General features: G+C 37.9%; 1 protein-coding gene across 3 annotated transcripts in view; it reads right to left on the bottom strand.

Annotated features, from left to right (window-relative positions):
• APOO (apolipoprotein O) overlaps positions 1-12049 on the bottom strand; it is a 32588-nt gene that overhangs the window by 2850 nt on the left and 17689 nt on the right. For all 3 annotated transcript variants that reach the window (XM_056328112.1, XM_056328113.1, XM_056328111.1), the window contains exons 7-8: positions 9642-9749; positions 535-630 (exon numbers count right to left, since the gene is read on the bottom strand). In XM_056328112.1, the coding sequence (XP_056184087.1) occupies positions 562-630; positions 9642-9749 (177 nt within the window). In that variant the 3' untranslated portion in view covers positions 535-561. The remainder of the gene's footprint in view (positions 1-534; positions 631-9641; positions 9750-12049) is intronic.

The raw sequence follows: 12049 nt of genomic DNA, 5'->3' as shown, positions 1-12049 counted from the left end.
AACATGAAAGAACTGGCACGTTATGGACTGTTACAGGCTTTAAGATAACACTACACCCTGGCACTGACAAATCTTTAAAGAAAACATACCAGCAGGAAAGAGGTTTCTTTCCCCTCCTTCATGCCTGCACAGGTATGACAAAGGCAAAGAGGTTTTTGTGGTATGGGAGGCAGAAGGACAAAAAAAGCCCCAAAACACCCAAACAATTTCCTTAGGGAAGAAAAAAAAAAAACCCCACAAACAAAAAAAACCACCAGCCACCAACAATACATTAACAATGCCTTGCTACGTTAAGTCAGAACCCTTGGAGGAGACATGTTTACTTGCTGTACTTTACAGGTGAAGAATTTAGATTAGTTAAATAGTGTTAAGGAGCATGTATATTTTTGATAAAGTGTTACGGCAAGTAAAATTATTACCTATCTTCCCCTCTTTCTTCATTAATATGAAGATAACTACAAGTCAAACTTGCAGATGTTCAGCTTTTCCAGGTTATTTTGCTGCACATACCATTATATAGTCTATATCCTTTACCTGTTTGATTCCAAGTGATCCGGTGTTCTACTTCTGGGCTCGCTCTTCATTTGAAGCGGCATGGATTTCCAGGGGTTTGTCACCATCTGCATCACCCTTCAGGAGGGAGAAATATGCACAAAATTTCAATTGAGGCAACCCACATTTAACGATTTTGTCAGAACAGAAACTCTCTTCAAAAGCTGAAACAAAAATGTCTTGCAAAATTAAGTGACTGGTAAGACTAATTCAGCAGTATAATATACTCAAATATTATCTTCTCCCAGTTTCTAGATTTTAGTTCTCCTGTAGTTAGCCAAGCAATTAAAGGATTTAAAAGAACAAGTAGTTCAACAGAAATGCTTTAATTGACTCATTTTGCCTGCACTAATAACAAAGGATGAATTCCCACAGAGTAGTTGTTATTTTGCATTCTCTGAATTCTGTGTGGATTTATACAATAGCTCTCTTTTAGTATGTATCCTTTGAGAGAGTGTTCTCACACTTTCCTTGAAACAAATTATAGAAATCAAAGAATGAAAGGAGGCTTGTTAGAGTGTCTGGTCTATCGATTTGCCAAGCATGCTATAACGAACAGGCATTTGATTATAGTTTTAAATAGAGATCAATAAAAAATACTTACAGGGCCACACACATCACTAGGGGTCTGAAGCACATGACATACAAGGCTGTGGGTCTGTTCAGCCCGGTGAAGACCAGACAAAGGGGGAACCTAATTGCTATCCACAGTTCCTTAATGGGCATTTACAAAACTGGAAGAGCTAGGCTCTTTCTCAGAGGTTCACACCTAAAGGACGTGGAGCAAATGACACAGGAGCGTGGCAAAAACAGCCCGAATTATCACACCACTGATCAAGCACTGGAGCAGGTTTTCCAGAGAACTATTTCAATCTCCATCCTTGGAAATATTCAGCACTTGACTGTACAAGGCCTGAGCCACCAAATGTTGCACCCAGCCTCAATTATTCTTAAATTCTACGCTTGAAAATTAAATTGTATTTTCTTTTTATTCTAAAAAGATATTTTTAGCAATATGACTTAAATGTGATGGAAAACCTAACAAAAGAAGCCAGAAGAGGCTGAAAAACATAAACATTTCACAGGATGGGTCAAATTTACATCCCAGCACAAATTAAACACTATGAATAAGGCACCAAGCCTTTGAGACCCTGCATATGCTGCTCTGGAGTACAGACTCAATACATCAAGATTCAATTATGAAGATAATCTTTAAATTTCTTATTAAAAATATGCCTAGCAAGACCCTTAAAAGCTAATTCTTTCTTTCAAAAGACCCATTTTGTTTTGATCACTACCCAGGATATTTCATAGTATAGGACATCACATCCACAAACCACACCCGTTTCAAAATAATGATCTACTCTGTAATTTTCCTGTACAGGAGCTTGTAAATTACGACATTTTACTACAATTTATAACGAATAATCTGACTCATAATGCCTCATCTCAGATTACTCAGTACCTAACAAATGAACTAAAAATAAGCCATTCAGAGAGAGTTCTACGCTTTTCCACTTACTTGTTTTAACTTGTAAAAAGCAAATACCATACAGGTAAGCTTTTTTTTTGTCCTGAAAGAGGAAAAAACCCCACCAAAAGCAACACACACACACACAGAGGAAAACAGGAGTTCTTGCTCAGTTCCTTTGTGTCTGTGAGCTCTGTAGATCTCATCATAGGGCTTCTCTTCACTAGATCTATTAAACCAAAGTTATTTAATTCAAGCCAATCCATTACTAAACTGTCACTCCTCACACAAACTCCTTTGTTGAACTGTTTTTTTAAATCCACCCACTGTATGTGCCCACTCCATAAATGGTGAGCCTGAGCAAGACTGACCAAGCAGCAATACCGGTAGCCAGAAAAGGACATCCTTTGAGCTGGCACAGGAAATAAACATATCTCATTTTTCAACTAAGTATATCAAAGTCTTCCAGTCACAGTCAAAACCAGATCAGAAGCACAAAATGTGTTTAGATCAATGACCCAGGAGACAAATCTCCTCTGTGCCATAATGCCCTCTCATAATTAGTGGCAGGCACATATTCAAGACTGTCTTTCTGGCTCAGCACAACCACTCCATAATATATCTGGGTGGCCAGAGGAGTTCATGTATCAGAGCTCTATCCTACAGCAGAAGGGGAAATATTTTGCATTCTTAGTCTTCTGACAGTTTCAACCAAAAGGTCACTGATAAAAAAAAAAAATATCTCTAACATGTTCATTAGCAAACTGTTCAAATACACTGGGATTCCATAGGATAAAAAAAAAAAAATCATCATTATTTGACATTGAAAATCATATTGGAACTAAGGAGACAATGCTTTTTGTAAGGTTTCAGTATGTGATTTAAAACCACCCTGATTTAGCTCACAGTATCTAACAGGGATAAATCGAGACCTAAACTTTAAACAACAAACTTAAAAATCCACAATGATTTCTCTGAAAATTTTCCTTCCATACAGAGAAAAGTGCCCCAAAACAACCTAGCCTAATGCCAAAACACCCCAAATGTGGTGGCTTTTTTCTCACATTACAGCCTAGCCAGATGCTAGCTTCTGTTGCTACCTCTGAAAAACTCTTGCAGATGGCCAGGCCCCTTTACACTGGCACCTAACCATGGAAATTTTAACTCCAAAGGTAGGTATACATCTCTCATGCTTATGAAGAACACTTGAAAGGTGGAGTCTAAGCATCAGAAAAACAACAGCTGCAAAAGAAAAAAGGCCTATCTGGGCTCACAGATTTATAATTTACCTTTTATCCTGTCCTCTCTTCTTTGCAGTGTATTAAGAATAAAAAGAACATCACTGGGTTACCTTATTCACCCTTCCCCAGTCAACCAATAACTTACTCTCACTTTTAGTTGAGCTTGACCTTAACTCTCAAAAGTAAGAGTAACGTTTGAAAAAGTGCTTCAAAGTTACCCTTAAAAAGCCCAACTGTTTGCAGGCGGAGTAGGTTCTTTCTTTCCCACCTCTAACACATCTAAACTCACCACTGCCCATACTAAGGATCCAATCCAAAAGTAGTAATAATTTTTACAGGCTTTGCTCTGTTATTGTTCTTACTACCAAACGATAAAAGGAGAGCATAAGACAGGGAACGCTATCTTCTGTCAGTAGATATTTATCTTTTAGTTCAGATGACCTGCTTGTCTGTTCAGAAGCTACCAAAGATAAGTCTTATAAAGCATTTGCTGTGGAAAGAAGCTCACTCAGCTGCTTATTGTGAGCACCCTGTAAAACGCAAGTGACTTGAAAACTCTCCTCTTACAACACAGTTAAGGTTTGCTACAGTCATAACCTATGATGCTGATGGTAAAGCTCCCCAGTCAACACACTGACACCACAACATCCACCAGAGCTTTAAGGTGAGGAAAGTTGATCTCCATGATTTCCCTGATGCTTGTTCTGAGCAAGCACAGGAAACCACCACCCAAAGCTGAGCAGTCTTTGCACTTGGAAGTACTTGTCACCAGCTAGCACTTGTAATAATGAAAACCAAACAATAAGCTGCAAGAGTTTTTTTTCCATCTCTGAAGCTGTTTAAACAATTAAGTGACAGACAGGAAGAAGGGGAAAAAATAATCAATTTTCTGCAAGATCTTAGTACTGGTTGGACCAAAGTGGGAAGGAACACACACGTGAATAAAGGAACAAGACCTGAAAAGGAGGGTGTTTTTAGAGCCCTAACGCTGTTCCGGTTTTTCACATTTTGGCCACTTATGTAAAAACAAAGGCTGCACAATTCAGTGTCAGGGGAAGAGGCAGAATCCAGAATAGCTGAAAATACAGCAGAGGTCTTTTGAGTGGTATAAAGACAAGGCGAAGTGAGAACTAACTGAATTTGTTTGTCTATGTGTTTCAATACATATTAGCTCACTGGCTGGAACAAAACCTGGGTTTAAGTGATTTGGTGCCTCAACACACACCCCTGTCACTCAGAAGACAAAGTCATTATAGTAAAAGAGATAACCCTGCAGAACAATATAACAGTACAAATTACGGAAGTATCGAAACCAGCAACAGAAGAGGAAGGGCAGAAAGGCTACATTTCATAAACATGAAACGAGCTGACTGACAAACAGGACCCGATGGTTAGAAACTTACAGGTGGTATGTTTTGAACTGTGGCTTTGAAATACTGATCTTTAAGCAGTTTTCTGTAAATAAGTTATAATCCTTTGCATAGAAAGCCACAGTCCTTAAGTTTATGCTGTTGCACAAAATCCCTAAGCTGCTATGGTTCGTCCATCCCTCTGATCTAAGGACAGGTATTAAAGCTGATAAACTCAGCCAGTATTAAACAGAGATTGCTGTGGTAAAAAAACAAAACAAAATAAAAAACCCCAGAAGCTGCAATTCACTGGCTTAACAGTTCAGTTAGTTCAACACTTTCACAGGCACAAAGAAGAAAACAAATGATCTTGCATGAACTATGATATTACTGGGCAGAGCAGAGGGACCAGTTAAGACACCAGGGTGGGTAGGGAACCAGTCACAAAGACTAGCTGAAGGCAATGCAGTGTATTAGCCTTCATAATTGCAAAGCCCCAGTAATAAAAGTTTGATGCCACTTAGGGCTACATAAAAGGGTTTCAAACACATAATTCTAAAAAACTGCATAAAGGCATAAGTTGGTATGATTCTCCATACATTTTGCACACTAACTCTAAAATAAACAAGGTTTGAGGGACACCTTCCATGTCACTATCATTTCCTCTGAAGATTTACAACCTGATAAGTGCTAATACTAATTCCACTGATTTTTGTGGAATTACTTCCTATGAGTAAAGATCACTCAAGTAAGCAGGAGATTTTCAGAAGATAAACCCCTTAAAATATACCTGGCCTCCCAATCAGATGGTTGCATTTCTTCTACCATTGCTACCTGGGGGAAGAAGTAGAGAAGCTGTCCACTTTGTATCAAGGTAAAGTATACAGAAGCGGAATAACTACTCCTGCTGTTCCGTATTAGGACAAGGATTCATCCTTCTGGGAATCAAAAATGTGAACACTGATTTTTACTGACAGTACTTGGTGTAGTTTTAGTAGAGGCTGTTCATTCTGACATCCTGCAGAGCTGGCTCCTTCAGCAAGCCAGTTTCAGGATACCAGAATGCTATACTGTGAACAGTGTACTCAAAACCTTATTGGGCTGACTTGCTGTATGGAGGGGTTTCCAGCCACAGTGTTTTAAAATGTAGCAGCAGAAGGTCCTGGAATTCATCCTTCTTGGCAGAACTTAGACTTCAGTTGCTATGACCTCAATTTGGCGCAGGTTTTTGTTTCATAAAACCTTCAGAAAATTAACATACCACATCTATTTTAATGACATATTGCTGCAAAAACATGAAGCTATGCACAGCTGTGGTACCTATGACTATCAGATTATGAGCAATGTAACACATTAACACAAGCCAAGAAGAGCCACCCATATATTGCTTGACTATTTGCAAGAATCTTTTGTGTAGCAACAGGAAAATGCTACAGTGAATGTCACAAAAACAAAAAACATCTTTTGCTCTGGCACGGTTTCACGAAATGGGTTACATCTGCTGTAACAACTCAAGAATAATATTTATATTTGCCTTCACTAGTTAAGGAATCTAGCTGCCTAGTATGACAATAATAAATAAATATACAAAACTAACCCATTCTTTCACAGGGCTGTCAAATTAAGACAGACACCCCAGAATGTATCCTAGAATGCTTTGCCAATTTTAGTACATCATAGTTAGAAGTATTTATTTTCTTCCATAACACTTCTGTATCAGTAAAAGCTCCAATAAAAATACAACTTAAACAGGAATTCTTTTGCTGGAAAAGTTGATTGAATCCACCAAATCAGTATCATCTGCATGAATAAAAAGTATTTTTTTGCATTAGTATAACCATACAGCATTAGAGAGACTAAAAAAGTTTTTCTGGGTTAGATTTCACCTCTCACTTCTCATGTTAGGGACATACCAGTGCTTGTATGCATAAAAAAAAAAGGCAGAAGTTTTCATTATTAACTGTGACTGACCACATCCTGATAAAGTATCACAAGACTTTTTTTAAAAACAAAACCCACAAGACAATTTAAAAACTACTAAAAAACTAACACACACACACAAAAGTCTCAACTATGTATTTTATACTGCTTCACCAATGCAGGCAAAACGAAGTTTCAGAGCAGACTTCTTCCATTAGAAATACTTTACAGTCCACTTCTAGTGAATTCAAAAGCATGTGACTTTTTACAACTGCTGTTCACCTTCTCTAAACACTAGGGAGACAATACCGTCTCTTTAACAACTTCAGAGAATAAATAATGAGGCTGTATGCTCCAGTGGTAATAGATCACTGAACATCTGAAATGCAGGCAATTCCATAAAGTGCGTAGTGGTTCTTCATTCGAGTCACAGGATTTTTGGGTCTTGCCTAATCCACCAAGTTAAGTAGCAACAGTTTGCACTAGCAATATCTGAACAATAAGATGAACTTCAGGAGGAAACCATTCAGTGACAATTCACTCCTTTGTGCAATTAACATATTTTGGCAACCAAGGGGTGCGATTTAAAGATTCTGCAAGGAGGAAGAGAAAGAAGTGTGTTTACTTAGTGGCCTCTGCAATTTTACCATGTCGTTTGTTTTTCTGCTGAGGTAGCAAGTGCTTGAATAAGCCTTATAATAAGATGAAAGCTTCAGAAGTTTTTGCCTTCCAATAACAACCAAATGTTTCCTTTTGAAAGCCTGTGACACAATAAAATAAAAAGCTCAGCTAATTTTTACTGATACTGTCAGTTTGTCTTTCTGAAACAGTGTTGCCTACTTTTTTGAGATACTTTTTGACAGCCTAGGTTTTAGGAAAGGTACAGTATAATTGACTAACCTTTGTTTATTCAAAGAGCTATACAAATGCATTTACTGGAGGCACCTAGGGCCAATACAGGAGGAGAATCCACTGAAAGTCTGCATTCTCATAGACTCAGCAACTGACAGGACACATGAGCGTTTCCCCAAACCAGACTGTTCGGAACTAGTCCCACACCTAGACCTACCCAGAGAACTTGATCCCAGACCTTCAATCTATAAAAGTGCAATTGCCCGTTTTGGAGAACATATCCCTCTCAGTGGCTGTCCCTCTTACATCTTAGCCCTCTGGGTTGAAAATACCGTGTTCTGGTCAGATAGGACTTCAGGTTTACAACCGCCCAGAAGCTACACATCATTGTCAACGTACTATGAACTACTACTGGTTGACAACTATGGCTCAATCAGGAGGTCCACAGCAAAAGACTAAGACTTTCTGCTGGTTCAAAGTTGTTTTCAAATTACCTGTTAGTTTTGCCAGGCTACATTAAACAAGTAAAGAGACAGGGAGCAGTCTGCAGCTAGGGCAGCAGTTTGTATCAATAAAACAAGGATAATGCTTAGAAATCAGGAATTAAAGTTACTTCTAAACTCGCCATCTTTAAAACCACAGCAGCTTTATGTTACACACCTTAACTTTTATTTCTTTAAGTAGCAGTTAAAAAAATTCCCTAAAAACCTTTCAGGCTCTCCCTGGCACACATTTAATCAACTTGCACCGTTCTCCAGTCTCTTACGCTCTGCTGCATTGAGCCATCTACATATATTCCCTAGAAGTCAGTTGCCTATCTGTCTCGGAGAGGAACAACTACAGAGACAGCTTCCTCCTGTGTGGTAACAGAAATATCTAGTAGATAAAACCCAAAAACATCATTAAGACATTTAAGTCCAGAAGGTTCAGGCAGGTTGTAAATTATGATCTGGACATTACATAATATAATGACTCATCATAACAAGTTCCCATTTCTTCACAAGTTGGTGCTAATCTTCAACTAATACCATTAATCAATCACACTACACTTATTTTGAAACTTGGTAGCATTTTGTAGAATGCAAAATGCATCTGAAGCAGCAAAATACAATCATTTCTGATTTGGGGGGAGTGGTATTTATGAATATTTGCTCTGTAGGGGAAAATAAGGAAAGCTGCTCCATTCTAAAGCTGAGTAAGCATGCAGGTGTCCACTTAGTTTTGTTTAGCAATGTTAATTCAAAAATGCTATTTTAAAAGAAACCTCAGTGCTTGCCAAACTCTGGAAAACAAAGCCATATGTTAGCACTTGCTCTGTCATCAGATGCGTCTGCTTCATGTAAGACACAACAGTAATGCCAGACTAAAAAGAAAAAAGTGACTTGCAGAAAATAAAGATGAACATTATTCTAACTAAAAAAAAAAACAAAGGGGGGGGGAAATTACGTATATGAATGTTAGTCTAACCCCTCATACAGTGTTCAACAATTGGAAATCTAGAAAGCAGAAACTTTCAGCAATGACTGCGCTTGGTACCTCACCAGGATGCCCAGTTCAAGGCGGATTCAAAAGAAACTCAATTTGTATTGTCAGTCTTTTGGATTAGAACTGATTAAACTAAAGTTTCCTAAAATAGGGCTGTAAGTATTAAACCACACAGCCAGTTATCTATGACTAAATCCTTAAGAACTGCATATCCCTAAATATGACTAGATAGTAACATTTAATAGAGCAGCACACAATGACATCATCATGTCACAGCAAGTGTTCACATGAACATTCAAAGGAAAAAAACCACAATGGGAACAAATTGGAAACAGTTCTATTTTTTTGCTTTTGGAGAGGAAACATGTAATAAAAAATTTCAGATTTTTAAGATGGAGCTTGTCAAATTAAATTACTTTTAAAAAAAGGGTTGTTTCTTCTTTACTTAAGACTGTAAGAGCCTTGGTCCCTAGCATTCCAATCACAATACTCCCAACTTCCCTATTAAAGTTATATTTATATATATGAATATAAATCTATATATATAAATTTAGTAAATCACACTGATGATTACTTCCAAACATCATTTCTGAAAGTATAACTTGAAACAAGCTTAATATTTTTCCACAGCTTAGAAAGATGGAAAGAAATCTTTGTCTTCAGAAATAAAAGCTGAGTCAGAGTGGAGTAAAACCCACCACTGTTTGTATAGTCTTTGTCTGAAAAACGCAGTGGTAAGTTCAGAAATCAGAAGTTCCTCAGACTTCTTACCTTACCACTTTTCTCCCCAGATTTCTTCTTCTTAGGATTATCTTTCCAGAGAGATTCTACAGCAATGTATCCCTGAAGACTCCAGTCATATAGCTGTGTACCAGCAACCTTTGAAACAAAAAGATATTAGAAAGCATTAATTTCACCTGGGAAATACTATTTTGCTTCTTGTTTAAGTGGAAGTAGTCTCAAAACACAAGATTCTTAACATCTTTCTGTTCAGGCTCAAGGTGTACAGCATTAATAAACACCTGGGGGGGGGGGGGGGGGGGCAGGGAGGCAGGAAGACACATGAGGAATAAGAAAAGTTGACTTGCTTAAAAACTGTTTCAAGACTACCTGAAGATACAACTGTATAAAAGGAGGTGGAGTGATGAAGCATGGAAACAATTCTGGTTTTCTTAGTATTCAACAGATTTCCATATGAAAATTATTTCTTAATTTGACCATACTCATTTAAAGACCAAAAAAACCCCCAACCAAAACCCCACAAGCAAGCCCTGCTTTGTTACTATTTTACATTTTCACTGTTTTGACAGAACAGTAAGAGTACCCCTTTGTTTCTTTTTATTTGATATTTAGAAGAAAGCCCCAATTTGCTGATAGATGATTGTAATGAAAAGAGTCGTCAATTCTCAAAACAGAAGACAGGTAGTAAAGACAGTGTTTGCTATATCACACCAACAGATAAAACCCCTAAACCTAACAAAAGAGTATCTCCTGTTGGATAATATGGAACTGTAATATTCATAGCATCCTTTAAATCTCAAGGGTTAGGTTTTTTCAGCTCTAGGCTCAGGGCAGTACTCACTTTCATATCACTATTAGTTTTCTTACAAATGAAGAACAGCAAAACCGGACAATTTGCCCAACTAGGCAGCTATTAAACTTATGACATCAAGAAATAAAAAGGTATTACCCTATCTCCCACAGCAGGCAAAGCTGCAAAAATCAAAGCCATGAGAACAGTGCAAGCATAAAAGACATTTGCGAAACAGTTCTCTCACAAGTTTCTTCCAGCCTCCAACAAATCACTGCTCAGAGATTTCCTGAGCCAGAATTGATTTCTATGTGTATAACGTCGAAGGAATTTCCCTTCTATGAACTTGTTGCACTTTCCCTTGAACCCCTTGCAAATTTCTAACATTCACAACACCCTGTGCCAAAAAGTTCTACTGCTGGGCACGCAAGGTATGAAGAACCACTTCCTTCAGTTTGTCTGAACAACATTGAGCACACCAGTTAACATACCACAATGGTAAGAAATGTGCTTCTGGCCAGAGATCACATTAAAACCTTACAGAAGGTGCTATTAAATCATAATAATTAAGAGAAAACAAACCCAAAACAGCAACTACATTTCTGAGTCACAAATAAATCCAAACTATGTCTGTTTTAAATACAAAGAACTAGCATATTTGTCACCACATTTGACAATTACAGTTATACTGTGGTTTTAAACAAGTCTGTATGATGCACTGAGTTTCCTCTGTATTTGAGGGTGATAAAGGTCATCAGAAAAAAGTACATCAACTGCTCCAGGGATGAATGTGTTAAATCTCAAAAATCCCTCAATTCAAACATTACAGCTATAAACTGTTATCTTCTTTTTCAGTATCAGGAGTGCTCATTCTCATGTGCCTCAACAAAATAGTTCTGAAAGGCAGAGGAGCCTATGGCTCACCTGGAAGGATAGTGAGATCAGTTGCGCATGCAGTACAAACTTATAAGGACTGAAAAATAACAACTATAAACAAACAAACAGAGCGGTTTGTCTGCAATGTTACAGAGGACACAGCCATCAGCATAAAATCAGAAAGAACTACAGCTATCCATAAGTTATTTCTTGTTCCTGCTTAAAAATACTCTGTTAAAATAGATTAAACCACTACATAGCTAACATTACAAACTTTAAAAAGTATTCTTATAGGAGTCATACAATCAAGTGAATTACAAACTGTGCTGAGACACTGATCATTCACATTGCTGGAGTAAAGTGGCTACATCACAAGGTACAGCAACCCAGATAGTTTAGTCTGCCACAGTCAACCAGTGTTTCAACACTGTACACTCTTCCTAAGAGCTGGGACCCGCGCACACGTTCACAGTTTGCATGAGCTGAAAAATACAGTTCTAGACAGACTGTAAGCTGTATGTTACAGGGTCAAGAGGAACACAGTCAAGAAATTTTTAGAAGTACCCAATGCGTGTCCTCTTACGAATGCAACACTAGAGTAATTTGTTAGGGTCTTCTTCCACACCACTCTCTCACGAAGCAGTTGAAGAGGAAGCAGGTGGGTGCTGCAGTTGCCACCACGATTTTTGGGAGTGGCAGTTCAAACCAGGAAAAGTAAAAGGAACAATAATAATAGAAGCCATTCAACCCTTCAAAGCATTCATTCAAACAT

Source organism: Falco biarmicus, chromosome 2 (assembly GCF_023638135.1).
Source record: "Falco biarmicus isolate bFalBia1 chromosome 2, bFalBia1.pri, whole genome shotgun sequence".
Lineage (NCBI taxonomy): Eukaryota > Metazoa > Chordata > Aves > Falconiformes > Falconidae > Falco > Falco biarmicus.
This window is presented reverse-complemented; position numbering and strand designations above follow the sequence as displayed.